At 45.9% G+C, this 17,044-nt stretch overlaps 1 protein-coding gene across 1 annotated transcript in view; it reads right to left on the bottom strand.

The window, feature by feature from the left end:
• AP1S3 (adaptor related protein complex 1 subunit sigma 3) overlaps positions 1 to 15,596 on the bottom strand; it is a 55,190-nt gene extending 39,594 nt beyond the window's left edge. The window contains exon 1 of the mRNA XM_024564264.4: positions 15,449 to 15,596. Within this exon, the coding sequence (XP_024420032.2) occupies positions 15,449 to 15,451 (3 nt within the window). The 5' untranslated portion in view covers positions 15,452 to 15,596. The remainder of the gene's footprint in view (positions 1 to 15,448) is intronic.
• Positions 15,597 to 17,044: the final 1,448 nt, after the last annotated feature.

The raw sequence follows: 17,044 nt of genomic DNA on the forward strand, positions 1-17,044 counted from the left end.
TTGAATGAAAGGGGTGAGAGGGACGGGGCAGGCCTCACATCCACAAAGGGTCTCAAATTCAGAATTGCCCATTATTCAGGCTATCACAGAGAAACCCCAACGAGGCTGAAAGACAGAGATGTTCTTCACCCAGCTATAAGTCTGTGCCCCATCACCAGCTCCAGCTCCTGGAATACATACATACACAGTGAATCAATACACTTCTATAAATCCTTAAAACATATTGCAAAAGGCAAACTGAAAGTGCGCAGTACTGTATGCACGCTACATGCAGTGGCTTGCTAAGCACGAGGCTTGAAAGGTGCCACAATATGCAGAGCTCGGCTTGGGCACTTCGTTTTTCTCACATGCCAGTGGCTTCAGAACGTGGAAGTGGCCTTGGCTTCTCGTCCCTTTGGCCCCCAGGCCCTGAAGCCCTGTGACTCCCACTGGGAAGAAGACGGAGAAAAGCAAGTTGGGGAAAAAAGGCATGGGAAGGGGCCACAGCGGACACGACTCGGCTGGCACCCTTGGCTGCCTCACACTCTGCTCTTTGTTCTGTGCTTTAACAATGGGAAGTGGCTGTTCTCTGCCTTTCCTGTCTGTTCTGCTCTCTCCAGTCCACAGCCTGCAGCCTACACACAGAGACCACGCCTACCAGTGTTGTTTAATGAAGAGGCAAAAATGCCAAAGAGTTGGCCTTGCTGCTGCTCAGCATCACCTAATTCTAGAACCAAATATACTTAAAAGGTGACTTTGAGACCATCCCTGGCCTCCCTCCATGACAAAATAATCAGGGGCACGTTCCCAGGACGAGGTTTCCAATGACGCCAATAAACCTTACACACAAAATTTCATTGATCACGTAAACATCCACAAAACAGTCTTATGTTTCATGCATAGAAACTCTTGGTTGTACTTCAATCAAAATGAGGTTTGTATATGAAATTAGAAAATACGAGCACTCTAAGACTGTCGAGGAGATCTCAGGCTGACAATAACAAAAGCCCAAAGTTCACTTTAAATGAATGTCATTTAGTTTTTTGCTTTAGTTTTAGGGTTGATAGAGTTAGTAAAATAATACCATTGAGCCCTGGCTGGTGTGGCTCAGTGGATTGAGTGCCAGCCTGTGAACCAAAGGGTCGCTGGTGCGATTCCCAGTCAGGGCACATGCCTGGGTTGCAGGCCAGGTCCCCAGTTGGGGGCATGTGAGAGGCAACCACACATTGATATTTCTCTTCCTCCCTTTCTCCAAAAATAAATAAATAAAATCTTAAAAAAAAAAAATATATATATATATATATATATAATACCATTGATTCAGAAAGTAAATGTGAATGTTCTATAAACCTCACTGGAAAATCTTTGACTATATCCTTATCTTTTGCTATAAAACTAAGGGCTGCCCTACCAAGGGCTTGCTTGGCAGGTTTTATTCATGGGCTCGGTCTGTGTATGTGACACATTTTCTACGGGAGGAAGAGTTTGGAGAAGCTCATTCTGAGACAACCATCCAGGGTTGATTTTGGATACAGTCCAAGGAAAGCAGAGAGACTGGGTTAATTAATTTCAGACAGACTGAAGCAATGATTCTTTAGGGTCTGATCCAACTCTCAGGTAATAATAATTTCCCCTCCTAAGTTTATAAACCAACCTCAGATCTCTGTCAACTGTGGTACTCATCAACCTGACATGAATGATGCATAATGTGTAAAACCAACCTGATATGTGAACCAGGTAAGGAAAACTAAGGCAATGGGTGCTAGTTTTTTAAGAAACCTGATTTTTTAAAATTCCACAGCATAATCCAAACACATAAACCATTCTTATGTATACATTACTCCGCATTCCATAGTACACAATGCTACCAGAGTGAATTTGATCATTAGTTAGGTTCATTGGTTAAATTAGGAACTTGAGGTAAAATATTCAAAGGTAAATATCTATGGCAGATAGTGGGTGACTATTCCTTCCATTCCCATGCATTCGAAAAAAACTACTTCAACCGGTCACCTGTCAGAACAAATCGAGAGATCAGAGGGCCCTCTTTGAGCAAAGCCAGTGTTCCAGGCCACGGATACACAATGTTGCTAAGAGAAGCAGGAAATGTGATTAGCCACAGGCATCCCAATCGTAATAATCACTAGCGAGGAACAGATAGTGAGCGTTTCATGAGGCCACGGACATGCCCCACAGCACCAAGTCAGGGACTGAGCTCAAAGGCCCGGAAATGGCGGACGGGGATTCCGACGCAGATCCGTGTGGCTCTAAAGCCTGAGGTCTTCCCTCCATCCATGCCTCAGTCCTCCCCACCAATCAAAGGCAGTCTTCATCTGCATGCAGTGTAGATAGGACTATTGGTTACACTACATGAACCTTTTGAATCTGTGTTAGACACATACCGTCAACAATACTGCAGTCTGGTCACAAAACACTACAAGTAATCCCCATAACTTAGCAACAAAATAGCGCATAGGCAGTGATATTAGCGATCTGTAGAAGGCGCGGTCCAAACATCATGGCCAGGTCGTGGTCACAGTATGACACGGCTACAGTGACAGCCAGAAAATGGCTCTAGGGTCTACCCTACAGGGATTGGTCTGAAGAAAGTGGAATTAACAGAAGTGGATGCTTAGCATCCTTAAAAAAGAAGACAGTTTGGAAGAACTCACGAACACATCTCTAAGGGAAAACTTGTCTTGTCTGACTTCTGTGAGTGTCCACTGTTACTTGTCTCCCTGGATTGGAGGGAGACGCGGCAGCTGTGAGCACACACCAAAGGCATTGCCAGTGACCCATTAACTTTCACTGCTCTGACCTTGTGCTCTCCCAGGAAATCTTCAGATCATCCTCTGACGTCTCAAGGAGACATTCCACGAGGATGACTCAAATCTGCTGCTCAACTAATCAGCATGTGGTATTCCCCATGACATTGAACTTACCAGTAAAAATGACCCACTGCACAGCAGGGACACTGCTGAGCATGTTTGCATACATTATATTGTTTAGTCCACCGACCCAGGTAAGGTAACTATATTGAAGACAAAAAAAAGTTATGTTGTTAGCATTTAGAAGACTTTCCCAGCGTCAAGAAGCTATAGATGGCGGGCTAGGTATTAGATTCAGGTAGGACTCTACAGCTTTACAAGAAATGCCCAGAGTCTTATGAGGATAATCTGGAAGGCAAAAGGGGTGTTGGTAAACCTCCAGAAAGTGTATGCAAAATTTAGGGTTTATGAGCACTGGCGTAGGGAGAAGATCTAGAAAAGTTAGCAGATTCCCAAAGGGGTTCTTATCCCATGAAATGGTAAGAACCATCAGCTACTTTTAAGACATTAACAGTCATGGATTTACACTTCAATCATGGCGAAACAGGTTAATACTACTCTAATTGCCATTAAAGTAACCCCAGGGCTAATTACTTAGTAGTGAACCTGGCCTCCTGCAAATCTCGTTATATAATCCCTTGATGGGCATTTTCTACTCTTACCATGTGATGTTATTAAGGGTAGGCAGTGGAATAAACATGCAGGGGCTAACAGGCACCTGTTCTCTACCTGGCGGCCTCCAGCCCCCTGTTCGGAAGCAGCGCAGTGAGCCCCAGACCAGGCCCAGCACAGAGCAATCGGCCATGCGCAGCCAGGCTGAAGATGGACTTCACGTCTTCCATTTTGGACACTTGTTTCTTCTTTCATTAGATCTGCCAGGGAGCGTGAAAATTTTTAAGGAAGCATAGAACAGATATTTGGGGGTCACTTGGGCTGGTAATAACCATTCTTTATATCCCCCAGTAGAAAAACAGGAAATGTAAGAGAAGTACACTCCATTTTCCCACTTTTTCCCTTGCCAAATATTTTAAATATTTTAAAATTCAGGAATCTAACCTAAATGTTAGCAATTGTAGCTACAGAATACACTATAGTCACTGGCACCTCTAAACACTTAGAGCAATTGGCAATAACACTGATTTTATTATAAATCTTTCAAGGATGTTACAAAAAACAAAAAATACCCCCCAACATGTTTTGGTCAATTATTTCTCAACAAAACTAGGGGACAGGGGGAAAAGATGCTTTGTAAAGAAAAGGAAGTCCTACTCTGTTAGTGGTTACTTTATTTCACAGTAAACAAAAAAGAATTTTGTGGGTTGGTTTTTTTGGGGGGTTTTTTTGGTCAGTTTTGCTCAAGGTCCAACATTTTTAGCTTCCATAGTTGAGACTCTAGTACAAAATATAACTGTAAATTAGAAGTATATTATAGAAGCATTTCATGTTGTAAATACTTGTAAAAATATAATGATTATGCAAAGTTAGTTATCTTAAGTATTCTGTTCTTTAAACTCTTACTGATAGAATACAATTATATTCACTGGTTCTAAAAGGGAACTCAGGAAAATGGGGTTTAGAAGCTTTTTTTTTTTTAATCTTAACGTAAATCTTGTCAGAAAGATGTAGTGTGGCCTTTAAAATACTGATGTTTTGGGCCTACCACTGACTTAAGGGGAACAGAGGTTGTACCAGCGCCAGTTTTACCAGCACAATGATTTGCTAAGCTAGTTGCTGGTCTGAGGCACTTTCAATATAGATTTTACTAATAAATGTGGATAGACAGCAGCTAATGAGACAAGCTCACGATTTCAAAGGAAGTCACCTTTAAAAAGGTTTTTCTTCTCAGATTGAAAACTACTTATCTTGCAGTTGGGGCAGGACAAACACCTGTTCCCTAATGCTTCACACAAGAAGCCTTAGTTGAAATTTTTGCATTTAGTCCATTATGTTTTAAATGTTTTATTCTTCAATAAGTTTAGTGGTTTGAATTTTAATAGACAATGACATTAAGCTGCTTAACCAATAAATACTTACTGCCTGAATATCTTAGAAAATGACTTTGAAGGGTAACTAGACTTTCTGTTGTGCTCATTTCAGGATATATACATATATTGAATCCTTACGTTGTATGCCTGAAACTAATACAGTGTTATATGTCAGTTGTATCTCAAACAAAGAAGAAAATATACAGCAATTTGATGTTGCCCCAGCCTCCAAACTCATGATCAGCTGGTGCATCTCAGCAAAAAGGGCATTAAAAAAATGACCGGACATGAGAGACAGGCTCAAGTTTTTCTGAGATATGGATGGGATGGCTCCACTTATCTAGTAGGGAAGAAAGTTAACACCAAACTTCGAATTTCACTTTAAAGCTTCAAGCCAATCACATCTGTATGGGTGCATAATGCTCCTGACACCCGAACAAAACAACGGAACAGAGATCCAGCTTAGGAGTTTTCCCAGCAGGCCTGTCATACCGCTCACACTCCGTATCTCTGACAGGATGATTCTGAAGGGAAAGCAAACATACCACACCTTCCTGGGCTGTCCTCCCCCCAGTGACAGGGAGACAACCTCCTCTGTCATTCAACATTCTCCACCAAATGACTCAGGAACTCAATTTCTGCAGAGTGTGTATATGTGTGTGTATGAGAGAGGGGCAGGGTGCATTTTCCAAACTCGTTCCCAAATGCAGCCACAATAACCCACTCATAGACCTTGAAACATGTGTGGCTGGGACCCATCTCACCACCCAGTTCCTTCTTCCTCCCCCACGTGTGAAATGGCTCCTCACCAAACCAAGTCTGTAACACCTTTCAGAATCTCTCTCAGAATTCACACCGCCCCATGTACCCTAACCCTTCCTGACCACATCTGTGTTTGCTGCCTTCGTGAAGAAACCTACAGCCGAGGGTGGCACAGCAGCCGCTCTACGTATCCATTTCCCGCCCTGTGGCATCAGACACATAATTACTTGTGTTCCCTTTATGTCTCTTGATAATCTCCAGTTCTGGGTACAGAACACAGTAGGTATTTAGTAAATGTGCACCTATAGCAAAATTATAATGCTGTCCTGCTTCTACACTTCACCTGATTGAAGCCCCAACTTCGCTTCATATGGTCAGTAAGTAGACACACACACACAAACCGAGGGGTGAGCAATGGTACCACCCACACAAAGTTACATACACACTCTGCTGCGGTGGCCATTGTCTCTTCGTGTCAGCTGTGGACACGAGAGCCCCACCTGTAAGCTATACCTAGAAAGAGCCCAGCCCCTGGTCCACAGCAACACCAAGGACACGTGGACCAACAATTTAGCCCCCAGCAAGCCCTGCTTCTCATTTTGATACTAATGTATATTAGGATTAGAGAGGCGTATGATTTTCTTGGTGCTGATAACAGTGTGAGAGCCAGAAAGGGGTTTTAAGATTATATCTCAGGCCCAAGTTCTCCCGGTGTGACAGCTGAGGACATGTCCTGGGAACTTAGGTGACCTGGGGAAGGTCACAGCTAGGGACACAGCTGGGTGAAGGACCTGAATAATCTCCTCACCTCGTAGTCCAGCAGTCCTTGCAAGCATGCCACTCCTCTGTCTTTCTAGTGAGGTTTGTCCCGTGCTGCTATTCAAGTAAGTGTCCCCTCTCAAAACAGACTCTAAGCGTTGGAGGAAGAAAGCTTGGGGCAGATGCAGGGGGCAGTGGAGGGGGTAACAGCAGGTGTGCTTTAGAGATACACAAGGGAACTAACCCTCTCCGAGACAAAATACACACACACACCCCTAAGTACACTCAAGACTTCAGTAACATTGGACCTTGGCTGCTAAGTATACCAGTCATTTCCAAGCCACGCAGCGGAGTGAAATGAGGCTCCTCCTGGCCCTGGACAAGATTTAAATGACTGTTGACCCATTTTCCCTAATGTTTAAGGAGGGTATTAATATTTATTTTTTAACTCTAATTTTTTTTAAAGATTGCCCTTTTTAGTTATCTATAGTGCCCACTTGTGAGAAATGTCATTGCCCAAATATTCTGAAGACTTCTCTCAGTGGGGCTGCCTGGAAGGCAGAGTTAGTGGAGAGAAGGGTGGAGGTGGAGTCAGTGAGAGACCTGCTCCTCCTGGGAGACTCAGCAGGCTCTCCTGCAAGACGGACATTTCCTTAAAGCCGCCTTTCCCTACGGTCCACACAGTAACCCCTTCCCGCGCACACATCCAAACATTCCCACACCCTTCTCTGAAAAGCTGAAGGCAGGGTCGCCCACCCTTTGGGGCTCAGCCCCTCGCTTGTCCCTCCAGAACCCCTCCCAGGGCCCCTGCACAGACTCCCTGCAGCAATTCTGTAATCCAAACAACATGCTTTGGAGCTTAATTATCCACCCCCGTCCTCGGCTGGGTCTGCTGTGCATGGGAGAAATTTCTTCCCAACAGCACAATATCTCGTAATCAGGAAACAGACCTCTTACTTGTGGGTTTTGTTTTTCTAATAACCCCCACAGTTAGAACACAAGGATTAACAAGTGGCAAATAAACCATGAAGACTGATTCATAGACTGTTTCTCCATTTATCATTTCCTCTGGCCAGAATAATCAACCTAGATTATCTCAACGATACTCTTAGTTGGTTAATTTTGTCTTATAGTAAATATGCCTCTAATTAGATTTTTTCCTGGAGTCTTTTGAGAGGCAGACTGGCCTTTGGTTCTGTTTCAAATATTTCAAGGAGAATAAAAATACCGGAAACAGAAGGTGAAAGTTCCATGCAATTTTCAATATGACTTTGAAGTTGAATGAAACATTAATAACTTGGGACCTTATATTTCATAGTGATGCTTATTTGATCTTAATGTGAATTTTTTTGTGATCAGGAACAACTTCATTTACGAGGCTATGCTTAAATATGCTCAATATGCTTCGATATGCAAAATTCAGCACCCTGCAAGGTAATGACCACTTAAATGTTTATTAAGAACTTTCGTTTTCTTCCTACTGCAGCCTGCTCAGCACTCATTAAAAACCAGTCCCCAGGGCCTCTGTGTCTTGAAGACGATACCTCCAGTTAAGAACAAAACTTGTTAGCAGGTGGGAGATGGCATATCCATCATACTGTTCCAAAGTTCAGGTTCAATCTGACCTGCCTTGTTGCAGAGTCCAGGCTCCCAAAGATTGCTGATATAGACTAGATTATCTGAATTCTTGGGGTGTCAAAACCATGAGGCCAAATGGACTTTGAAAGGTAGGACTCATATGCAACACACGTAGAATTGAGGAAGTTGCTTCTTAGTAAAGAAACTGAAGGCAAGTGCTTGTTTAAGACATCAAAGAAAAACGTTTTATACATACCTTCTCCCACCTCCCCAATATCTGCAGTCTATAGTTTGTTTCTTTATTTCACCGGCTCAAATACATTCTTCAGGGAGAAGAAAATAAACCTAATGAACCATTTTAAAGTGATTAATTAGCTTTTCCCTATTTCTCTTAAAATAGCCTTGCAAACATTTATGGAATAAATTCCAGGTGCCAGGCCCTAAGCAAAAGGCTTGAACTGGATTCTCTCATTTAATCCTCAGGGCACCTGAGGAAGTGGGCCGATGAGGAGAGGGATGAGCCATGTGTCCCAAGTTGTGGAGCTCACACGCAGGGTCTGGGGTGTCCGCCTTGCCACATCCCCACGCCCGCCACCTCACACCTGGATCCCACACCTGCCTTAGATGGGAACAAGCAAAGGCTTCATGAAAAGCTGTCACATGCTTGGTGTCACATGACCAAGGGGTCTCCTCTGACAGCACGTTCTGTTACCTGGTGAAATTCTCACACTTCTCTTAAAAGAGACATTTTTCTTAGGGCTCTTAGAGATCCATCTGCAGCCTGAAAGACCACTACCCAGTTTTTTGTTTGTTTTTTTCAAGGAAAAAGAGGAAAGGAGCAGACATTGAAACTGGGGACAGAACAATTCAGTGATAATCTGCATCTGATCCCAGATTTGCAGGGTCCTTCCCGACATTTTTAGGGATGTGGCTTCTTAATCTTGCTGGAATGTTCACCTGTCTGCCAAACACAGAGAGGCCAGCCCTACATGACCGGACAAACAGCTCTGTACTTTAATGGTTCAGTTCTGTGAAGCAACTAGAACTATTACTCTACCTTGTTACCAAAAGTTTTCAGTCACTGAAGTGAGAAAGATGGCTTGCATTTTTGCCCCTCAGCTAGTCTCAATTCTCAGATGAAAGCCAAGTACAATTAGGAGCTCTGGAACTCCAGCCAAGAGCCCAACTTACTGAGAAGAGAAATCGTATGTGTGGGTATTTTAAGGGAATTTCCTCTGCCACCATCCTGATTCCAAACACATCCAAGCTGAATAAGCTACAAAACATAGAGAAAAACAAAACAGAGTTTTGCTGAAGTCATAAACACAACAATATTTATAGTCATTTTTATATAAGCAAAAAACATATTACTTTCAAATAGAAAAGACTGAAGTGTCTAATAATAGAACAGAGAATAAAAAGTGAATCTTCTGACCACACGAGTTGCTTAGAGCCCTTCCCAGAGACCACTGCCGTCTCCACATATCATTCTGGAAGTTTTCAGTTCACATAGAGTATCTGTCTATCCCACACAGATGGGGGAAGAATGTACGAGACCTAAGCGCATGAGCCACACCACACCTGCATGACCAGGGCAGACACAGGTCGGGGGAGTGGGTCTAGAGAAGCCATGGTGTCCCGCGCCCCAGGCTCCATGGGGACACGGGGAGAGGCATGCCTGCAGCAAAAGCACTAATCTGAAACTAAATGCAGGTAGATGCTCCTGAACAACGTGTTCAGTCGGAACTGGTTCAGAAAGTGCCCGTGCAAAGGCTAGCCAGCCAGAAGAATGGCCTCACCTCCTCGGGCCAAGAAGGGCTGGGGGTGTCAGGGCCTGAGTTAGTCCTCAAGGCCAGCATTACTCCCTGATACACGTCTCAACTAGGTCCCCACATGCCCATCTCAGAAACGTCAGCAATTTCCATCAAGTAAAAATGAGATGAGGACTTAGCAAAGCTCTATAGCAGGGGTGTCAAATTCATTTTCACCGGGGGCCACATCAGCCTCACAGTTGCCTTCAAAGGGCCGAATGTAAGTTTCAACTCCTTAACAGTTAAGGAGTAGTTATATTTATACAGTCCTAAAATTATATTCGGCCCTTTGAAGGCAACCACGAGGCTGATGTGCCCCTGGTGAAAATGAGTTTGACACCCCTGCTCTATAGTATAATTCTCCTCTGTGTGCTTGACACAATACATTTAGAAAGTTGACAGAACTTCCCACCAAGAATGGAAGTTCCAGGAAAGTAGGAAGCTTCTTGCTTATTCAGCTAGGCCTGCTAGTTAAGATCCAAAAAGGACATTCAAAATAAAATCCTGAATGCCTTTATTCTTGACTGAATATTCCTTAGGTCTATGCCCCACCACACTGAGAGACCAATGAGTGACTGTGTTGTTTTTTCTCCAGGCATTTTTCAGAAACTATTTAGGGAAAGCTATCTCATAATCCAGATCTTTCCAACTTGGGACTTAGTCAGAGATTTTTTTGAAACCTGTCTTCCTCATAAGGGTCAATGGCATTTCATTTTTAACTTAAACAATTCTTAATGTATTCCGCTATTAGCAGCCATGCAATAAGTATTTTCTCTAGACAGGGTGCTGGTGAGAGTCTCGTCCCCACCGAGAGCACCTGAGGGACATTTGCCTGCAGTAACTGTGTATATTCTTTCATGACCCAGGATCTGGGGGCTTCAAATGGTGATGAGGGAGTTTCTCCTGGGTAGGATACTTCAGGGGAAACAAAGAATTCCAACAGAAAAGAAGAAGGTATAAGAAAGGGAGACTCTGTGAGGGGCAAAGATGGGCCCCGGGGAAGAAGTGACTGCAATGAAGTCTCAGATCTCCGGGACAATCTCTGGCCGCAGGAATAAAATTGAAGGAGCTGGTTTCTGTGTTGTGTTACTTGCAATTCTTATATGTGGAGAGGAAAATGATGGTTGCCAGAGTGGTGGCGGAGGTGGGTACAAAAGGTGAAGAGGACTAAGAAGTCCAAAGTTCCAGATATAAAATAAATAAGCCATGAGGGTGTAATTCACAGCACAAGGAATAGAGTCACTAATATCCTAACTTTGAATGGGACAGATGGTTGCCAGACCTACTGTGACAATCACATCATAAGATACATAAACGTCAAATCACTACACTGTACACCTGAAATGGCATAATATTGTATGCCAACTATACTTTAATAATTCTTTACATGAAGGAATGATTTGCTGAGATGTCATGAAATGCCTGTCTTTGGGGACTCTTCAAAGGACTTTCTTTATCTGAGTGAGAGGGGAGGGGATGACTCTTCCTATTGTGTCTGTCCATAATGAAACATTTCATGGGACCCAAAGGGACAGACCTTGACAATACAGTGTGGCAAACATGCAGTCTACTGACCATTTCCTTCCATCTTTTGTTAGTAAAATGCCACATAAAAATTGTAAGCTATTGTCAGTATTTGTCATAAAAAAAAATCTAGTAATGGGAACTGAGAAGTAACAGACCTGGCAAGAGGCAAATACAAGTGCCCTGACGTTGTTGGGAGACCTGCGGGAAGGGCCTGTTGTGGGTGAACCCTCTTGGGACAACTGAACACCACAGAGGGCCATTTCCCTCCCTACTGCCCGCCCCCTGCCCCCCACACTAGCTGCTGGCCAGCAGCCCACCCCAGGCTCCAAACAGTCTAGGGTAATAGACTCCTTCCCTGGAATTTAAAGTGCCCAAATAACCACATGCTGATTACCGTTCACTTAAGCCTCAGACAATAAAATTAATGGACTGGGTGGAGAGGGGGGTCATGGTAGGATCTACAGCTTCATAGCTGGGGTTCTCCTGCCTCACCTTCCCCAATTCCTTTTCACCTTTTCTGTACTATAAAGAGGCCAATGAACATGGGGAATGGAACATGGGAAACGGAATCATCTGATTTAGGAGATGGGTGCACACACGCTGCTTCAAACTAACAGGACTTCTGATAAAGAAACGGCTTCACAGTTCAGCTTGGGAAGGTCTCTCTCCAAAGAAGACTTAAAATCACAACCCCCCCCCCCCAAAAGTTGACACTTTTGGAATCAGTCTATCTCAGGATAGATAAATAACACACATTATAAGAATTGGATTTGGAGCCAGATTGATGGAGTCTCAGATATGGCACCAGCTTACCAGCTGTGCGGGGGGAGGTTTTAGCACAGGCACAATGGCCTCTGCTCGCCTTGCTGCCAGACACTTCAGTCTCTCCCTGTCACTGGTGCCTTTCAAGCTGCTACCCCGCTGCTGGAGCTCAGAGGGAGTGAGTCTGAGTAGCTATTTGTCATCCTCATAGGACGGAGAGTAGAGAATTTTGTCAGATATTGGCAAGCTTTGATTTACTTTAGAATGACTTGGGAAACTTTTAAAAACTCCAGAAGCCTGGTGGCATCCCAGAAATGTGATGAATTGCTTGGTATGGACTTGGACATCAATAATTTTTAAAGATCCCAAGTGGTTCTAATGTTTAGGTGGGGTTGAGAAATACTGAACTAGATAACTTCCAGAGCCCACAAAAAATGTTAACTCTTCTTCCATTCTTTCGCTGCTATAAACTCTGTCCTCCCAGCATGTTAAATAACTGAAAGTTACAAACTGAGGCCAGGGTGCTACGATTTGTATTTATTTAAGAATGTATAAGTAAAAGCAATAACATATTTTTTTTAAAGAATTGGATTTGCGACACAAGAAAGGGATTAATCACACTTCAAAAGCAGTTTTTAAATGTTTTTAGAAGCCACCTCAACTTTTCAGAAGCATGTGGCCTGCATAGAGTGAAATCCACCTGCATTTTTATTAACAGTGTCCCCCAAAGCCTTTTAAACATCACTCTATAAATCCTCACTGCTATCTTCTTACAGGGGATAAAAAATAAAGAAACATTAAAAAAAAAAAAACTGTCCCATCACCCTTTCAACCATTCAATAGCAAATTCTTCCCAGTAAGATGTTTAAGAGCGCCGGGCTCAGAGCCCCTGAAACACGATAACGCCAGCATTGTTTTCCAAGGCAGAGATTTCTAAAACAAAGGCGGGCCAGAGCTGATTCACACAGTCCAGTCCAAACACAAACACAGCTCCATGCGGCGTGAAGTGTGAAGTCTCTGCTAGAAACCGGGGTCACTGGCACAGTGGAATCCAGAACCCTTTGCTGGGCGTATGTCCGAGGTGCGATGCCCTAAGCACCTTCCACTTTCCTAGAGGAAGAGTTGGCAAGAGTCAGGAACCAGGAACAGGGCAGGACAAAGACGGGAGTTACCAGTGGCCCTCACCCCAAAACCTAGCACTGCAGGGCAACAGGGAGGGCCACTTACTCTTCCCTACCAGGTGACGGTAAAAATAGATGAGACATCACAGTCACTGAGCACTTACTGTGGGCAAAGGGGCTCCATACATTTTCATCTGCACCCACTCACAGAATCTGTCTCTGATTCCTTTACACTCTAAAAAACACATATTCCCCCAAATTTTTGTTTATGTAGGTTGTAGCCATATACTATACATTAAAATAGAGAAAAATTTAGATATTCACCAGTTTATTTTTTCAAAAATAAAGCTATAACACACTAACAGAAATAACTTTTTATGAAGAATAATAATATTTTCCAAAGAAAAAAGAAATTAGCGAGGAGAGTGGTCCAGTTGTAGTTTGGTAAGTGCCATAGTGTCTGGCTTGATAGAAGACAGCTGGACTCTCTCAGATGCTTCTGCATTAAACTGGTTGCACCACCCCAGGTCATATGCGCCTGGAGAAAACTCCAGGGACAGTCCCGTGGGAATGAACATGAAAAAGGGCAGATAATATCATGTGTTACCATGAAAACAGTTTGTCCTTGTGGCCCTCTGAAAAGTCTTCGGGACTCCTAAGGGTACCCAGACTGCCCTTTGAGAACCCCAGCCGTATGAGTTGGGAACAATTACTATGTCCATGAGCAAACTGGCACAGCGAGGTCAAGGACACACTGCTAGAACAGGTCAGAGCAGGTCAAAGGCAAAGGGCACCTGTTGCTCTCACCTTCGAGGATTGAGATCATGGACACAGAGGGTTGTGCATCCCGCTTGGCCTGTCACAAGTGCTCAAGAATGTTAATGTTCCCTGTCGGGCAAGACCTGGTGGAGAGCCAGGGAAACTTCGCACATTTCTGATCAACTGATTGTATGACTCCAGCAAGAAAAATTGAATGTCCCTAGCAGGCGCTGTCGAGAGCATGGACCCTGGCCCAGCCTGTGGAACGGAAGCAGCCAGTGCTGTTCCGAAACTCCAGGGCCTCATTCCACCCTCCATTAGGCAAATGATGTTGGCGGGCCACGCTGCTCACCACCACCTTGTTCCTTGGGAAACCTGAGCAAGCCAAGAAAGCTGCTCCATTATTTACAGCCTCCTTTTTGCATCATGCTGTACTTACAAGAAACCTTCAACAGACAACAACGGCGCCTCTAGTCTGTGCAGCAAACCTCTCCTAGGAACTGGCACCTGTGGTCTTCCCGTCCAGGGGCTCAGCACCTCACTGCTCTCCTGGCCCATCAACTTTCCAAACCCACCCGGTCCTGCCTGGGGTCCTCTCCTGCCTGCAGTGGCCTGCTTGAGCAGAGTGCACCAGGGACGTGCAGGTCACTTGTGTTCCTCCTCGGGTGCGATGAGTGCGTTCAGCTGGGGAAGTGGGTCTGGTGCAGCTCGGGCCACTGCACTCTCAAAAACGCCACCTGGGCAGGAGGCGAGAGCAAGAGATGCCTGACACTGTTGCTCCCACCCAAGTGCAGGCCACCAGAACTTGTCACCTGGAGCATTGCTACTGGTCTCCCTGTTTTCATTCTGACACCCCTCCTCACACACCATTCTACTTTCCACCAAGCACCAAAAAGATCTTTTAAAAGTATAGAAAGGGTAAGGTTAGTTTTCCTGCAAAAACGCTCCTAAGTATCCCCCCCACTCAATTGGAATAAAAACTAAACTCCTTAACTTGGTTTATAAGGACTGGCCTCATCAGGCCCCCTACATTTCTCTGGCCTTTGCTCTCTCGCTGCCACCGCTCACGGGGCTCCTCCACGACCTCCAACAGCTCAGATGTCACCGCCTTGTCAAAGAGGCCTTTCCTGCTCGCCCACTCTGCAGACATGCCTTTCCACCCGCCATCCTCCAGTATCTGAGCTATCCGAGTACTTCCTCTCGGAGGTTATCTATATGTTACTGGTGTATTAAACGTCTCCCAGATAGCAGTCTCCACCTGGTCCCCCGCTGGTCCCCAGCGCCTGGCACCGAGCCTGGCACAGACTAAGCGCTCAGCAAACCTTGATCGAATGAATGAAGAAGCGGTGCCCAGTGGCCGCGAGAGTCCCAGACTGATGTTCCTGGTGTCCCGGCGCGTCCTCGCCATCCCAGCTTCGGGGCCACAGTCGCGGATTGGCCCAGGGACTCCAGCTGACCGGGTAGGGCCCACCCCCCTCCGCAAACCCCGAGAGGCGCTCCGGGAGCCGGGCTCCACAGGTGCCTCCCAGGAGCACGCACTCCCGAGTCAGAGCCGCCGCCCGATCGCCTGCACTCACCATGGTGGCTGGGCCGCTGCCTGCGCCGCCCCAGCTTGGCTAGTGCCCAGCGGCGAGGGCAGTACTCAGGACGCTAGAGCGGAGTGCAAGGAGCCGACGCGGCTGACAGGTGAAGTACCAGCCTCAGACCATGGCTGCTTCCCACAATGCCCTCGAACTGAAAGTTTGCTGACTCCTCCCAGCCGATTCCCCTCCGGCCCCTCCCGTTATCCCTCCCGCCCTTCCTCCGCCCGCCCCGCACCCGCACCCTCACCCCAAGGCAGCTCGCCCCGCCCAGCGCGGCGCTGGAGGCCTCAGGTGCCCGTCCACCTGCGCGCACTCTGCTGCACCTTGGCCTCGGCTGCCGCGCGCGGCGACAGGAGCTTGTGGGGTCCTCCCGGAAAACCCCTGCGCTGGGAGTCCCGAGGCGGGGGTGCTGCTTTCCTGATCCTGCGGTGCGCAAGTGTCATTCATTCGACAAACGTTTTTCAGACCTTGCGAAGATACCTCCCCATACATTCGTGGAAAGTACCAGGGGCGGTTCGTTCCTAAACCGGGCGTGGAGGGAGCGTTTGTCTGCGCTCAAATCGGTTTCTTGCCTGTATATGTATTACATTATATCTCTTACACATTATATATTGTATATAACTGCAATTGAAAGCCTTAGGTCATTTTAAACATCCCGGTGTTAAGAGGTCTCTCCTAAGACTGGCTTTGAGTCTCCAATCTCCTTCTCCCCTTGACTTTTCTTAAGTCTAGCTAGATCTTTACCTGGGGTGTTAGGAGTCCCCCACCCCCACACTCTAAGAGTTTTGAACACATATTTATGTTCTTTTGGGAGGGTCGGTTGGTTGTATCAAATACCTAAACAGATCCACACCCGCAAAAGGTTAAGAACTTCGCTCGGGCGTCTCTGGAAGCCAAAATTAGTGAAAGTCCTTCCCAGGGTCGACTGTGTACCTTCCGTGGGCTGTGTGCCAGCTCAGGTGACCTGGAAGTAAGGGACGCTCCACCCGCCCATGCATTGAAGCCATATTTATCAGTGCTTCCCCTGTGCCAGGCCCTACAGAAGAGTGGGGTTTCCCGCTGGGAACAAATAAACAAGTAAATAAATAATTACAAAGTAAGGGCAGTGCTAAGCAGGTGAGATTACAGACAAGATGCGCGCAGGTTGCTGGGCTAGGCACAGGGGAAGCTCATTTATTTGGGTGGGCGGGGCAGGGAGGGGGTGGTAGGTCAGGGAAGGCCAACAGTGGAGGAGGTGACATGAGACCTGGAGATGAGAAGCCAGTGCTCAGGGGGGAAAAAAATTAGCTGTCCTTTTTAAAAGACCCCAAACAGGCCTCTGTGGCTGGGATTAAGGGAGGGGAGGTTCGAGAGGTGAGCAGGAGCCAAGGGCCATGGATCCTACATTACAGGCATCATGTGCACTAAAAGCCCCCAAGACAGAACAGCTTCCAACCTCAAAGTCCTCAAAGGCTCAATGTTCTGTTACTACACCCCCGATGGCTGCTGCTCCCAGTGTGTGGCATCTGCCAGAGGGCGCTGGAGGAGGATTTAACTGTGAAACCTCAGGTGATGGTTCAGTTTGCCTTGGGACAGATGGTCCACAGCTTA

The sequence above is a fragment of the Desmodus rotundus genome, chromosome 2 (assembly GCF_022682495.2).
Source record: "Desmodus rotundus isolate HL8 chromosome 2, HLdesRot8A.1, whole genome shotgun sequence".
NCBI lineage: Eukaryota > Metazoa > Chordata > Mammalia > Chiroptera > Phyllostomidae > Desmodus > Desmodus rotundus.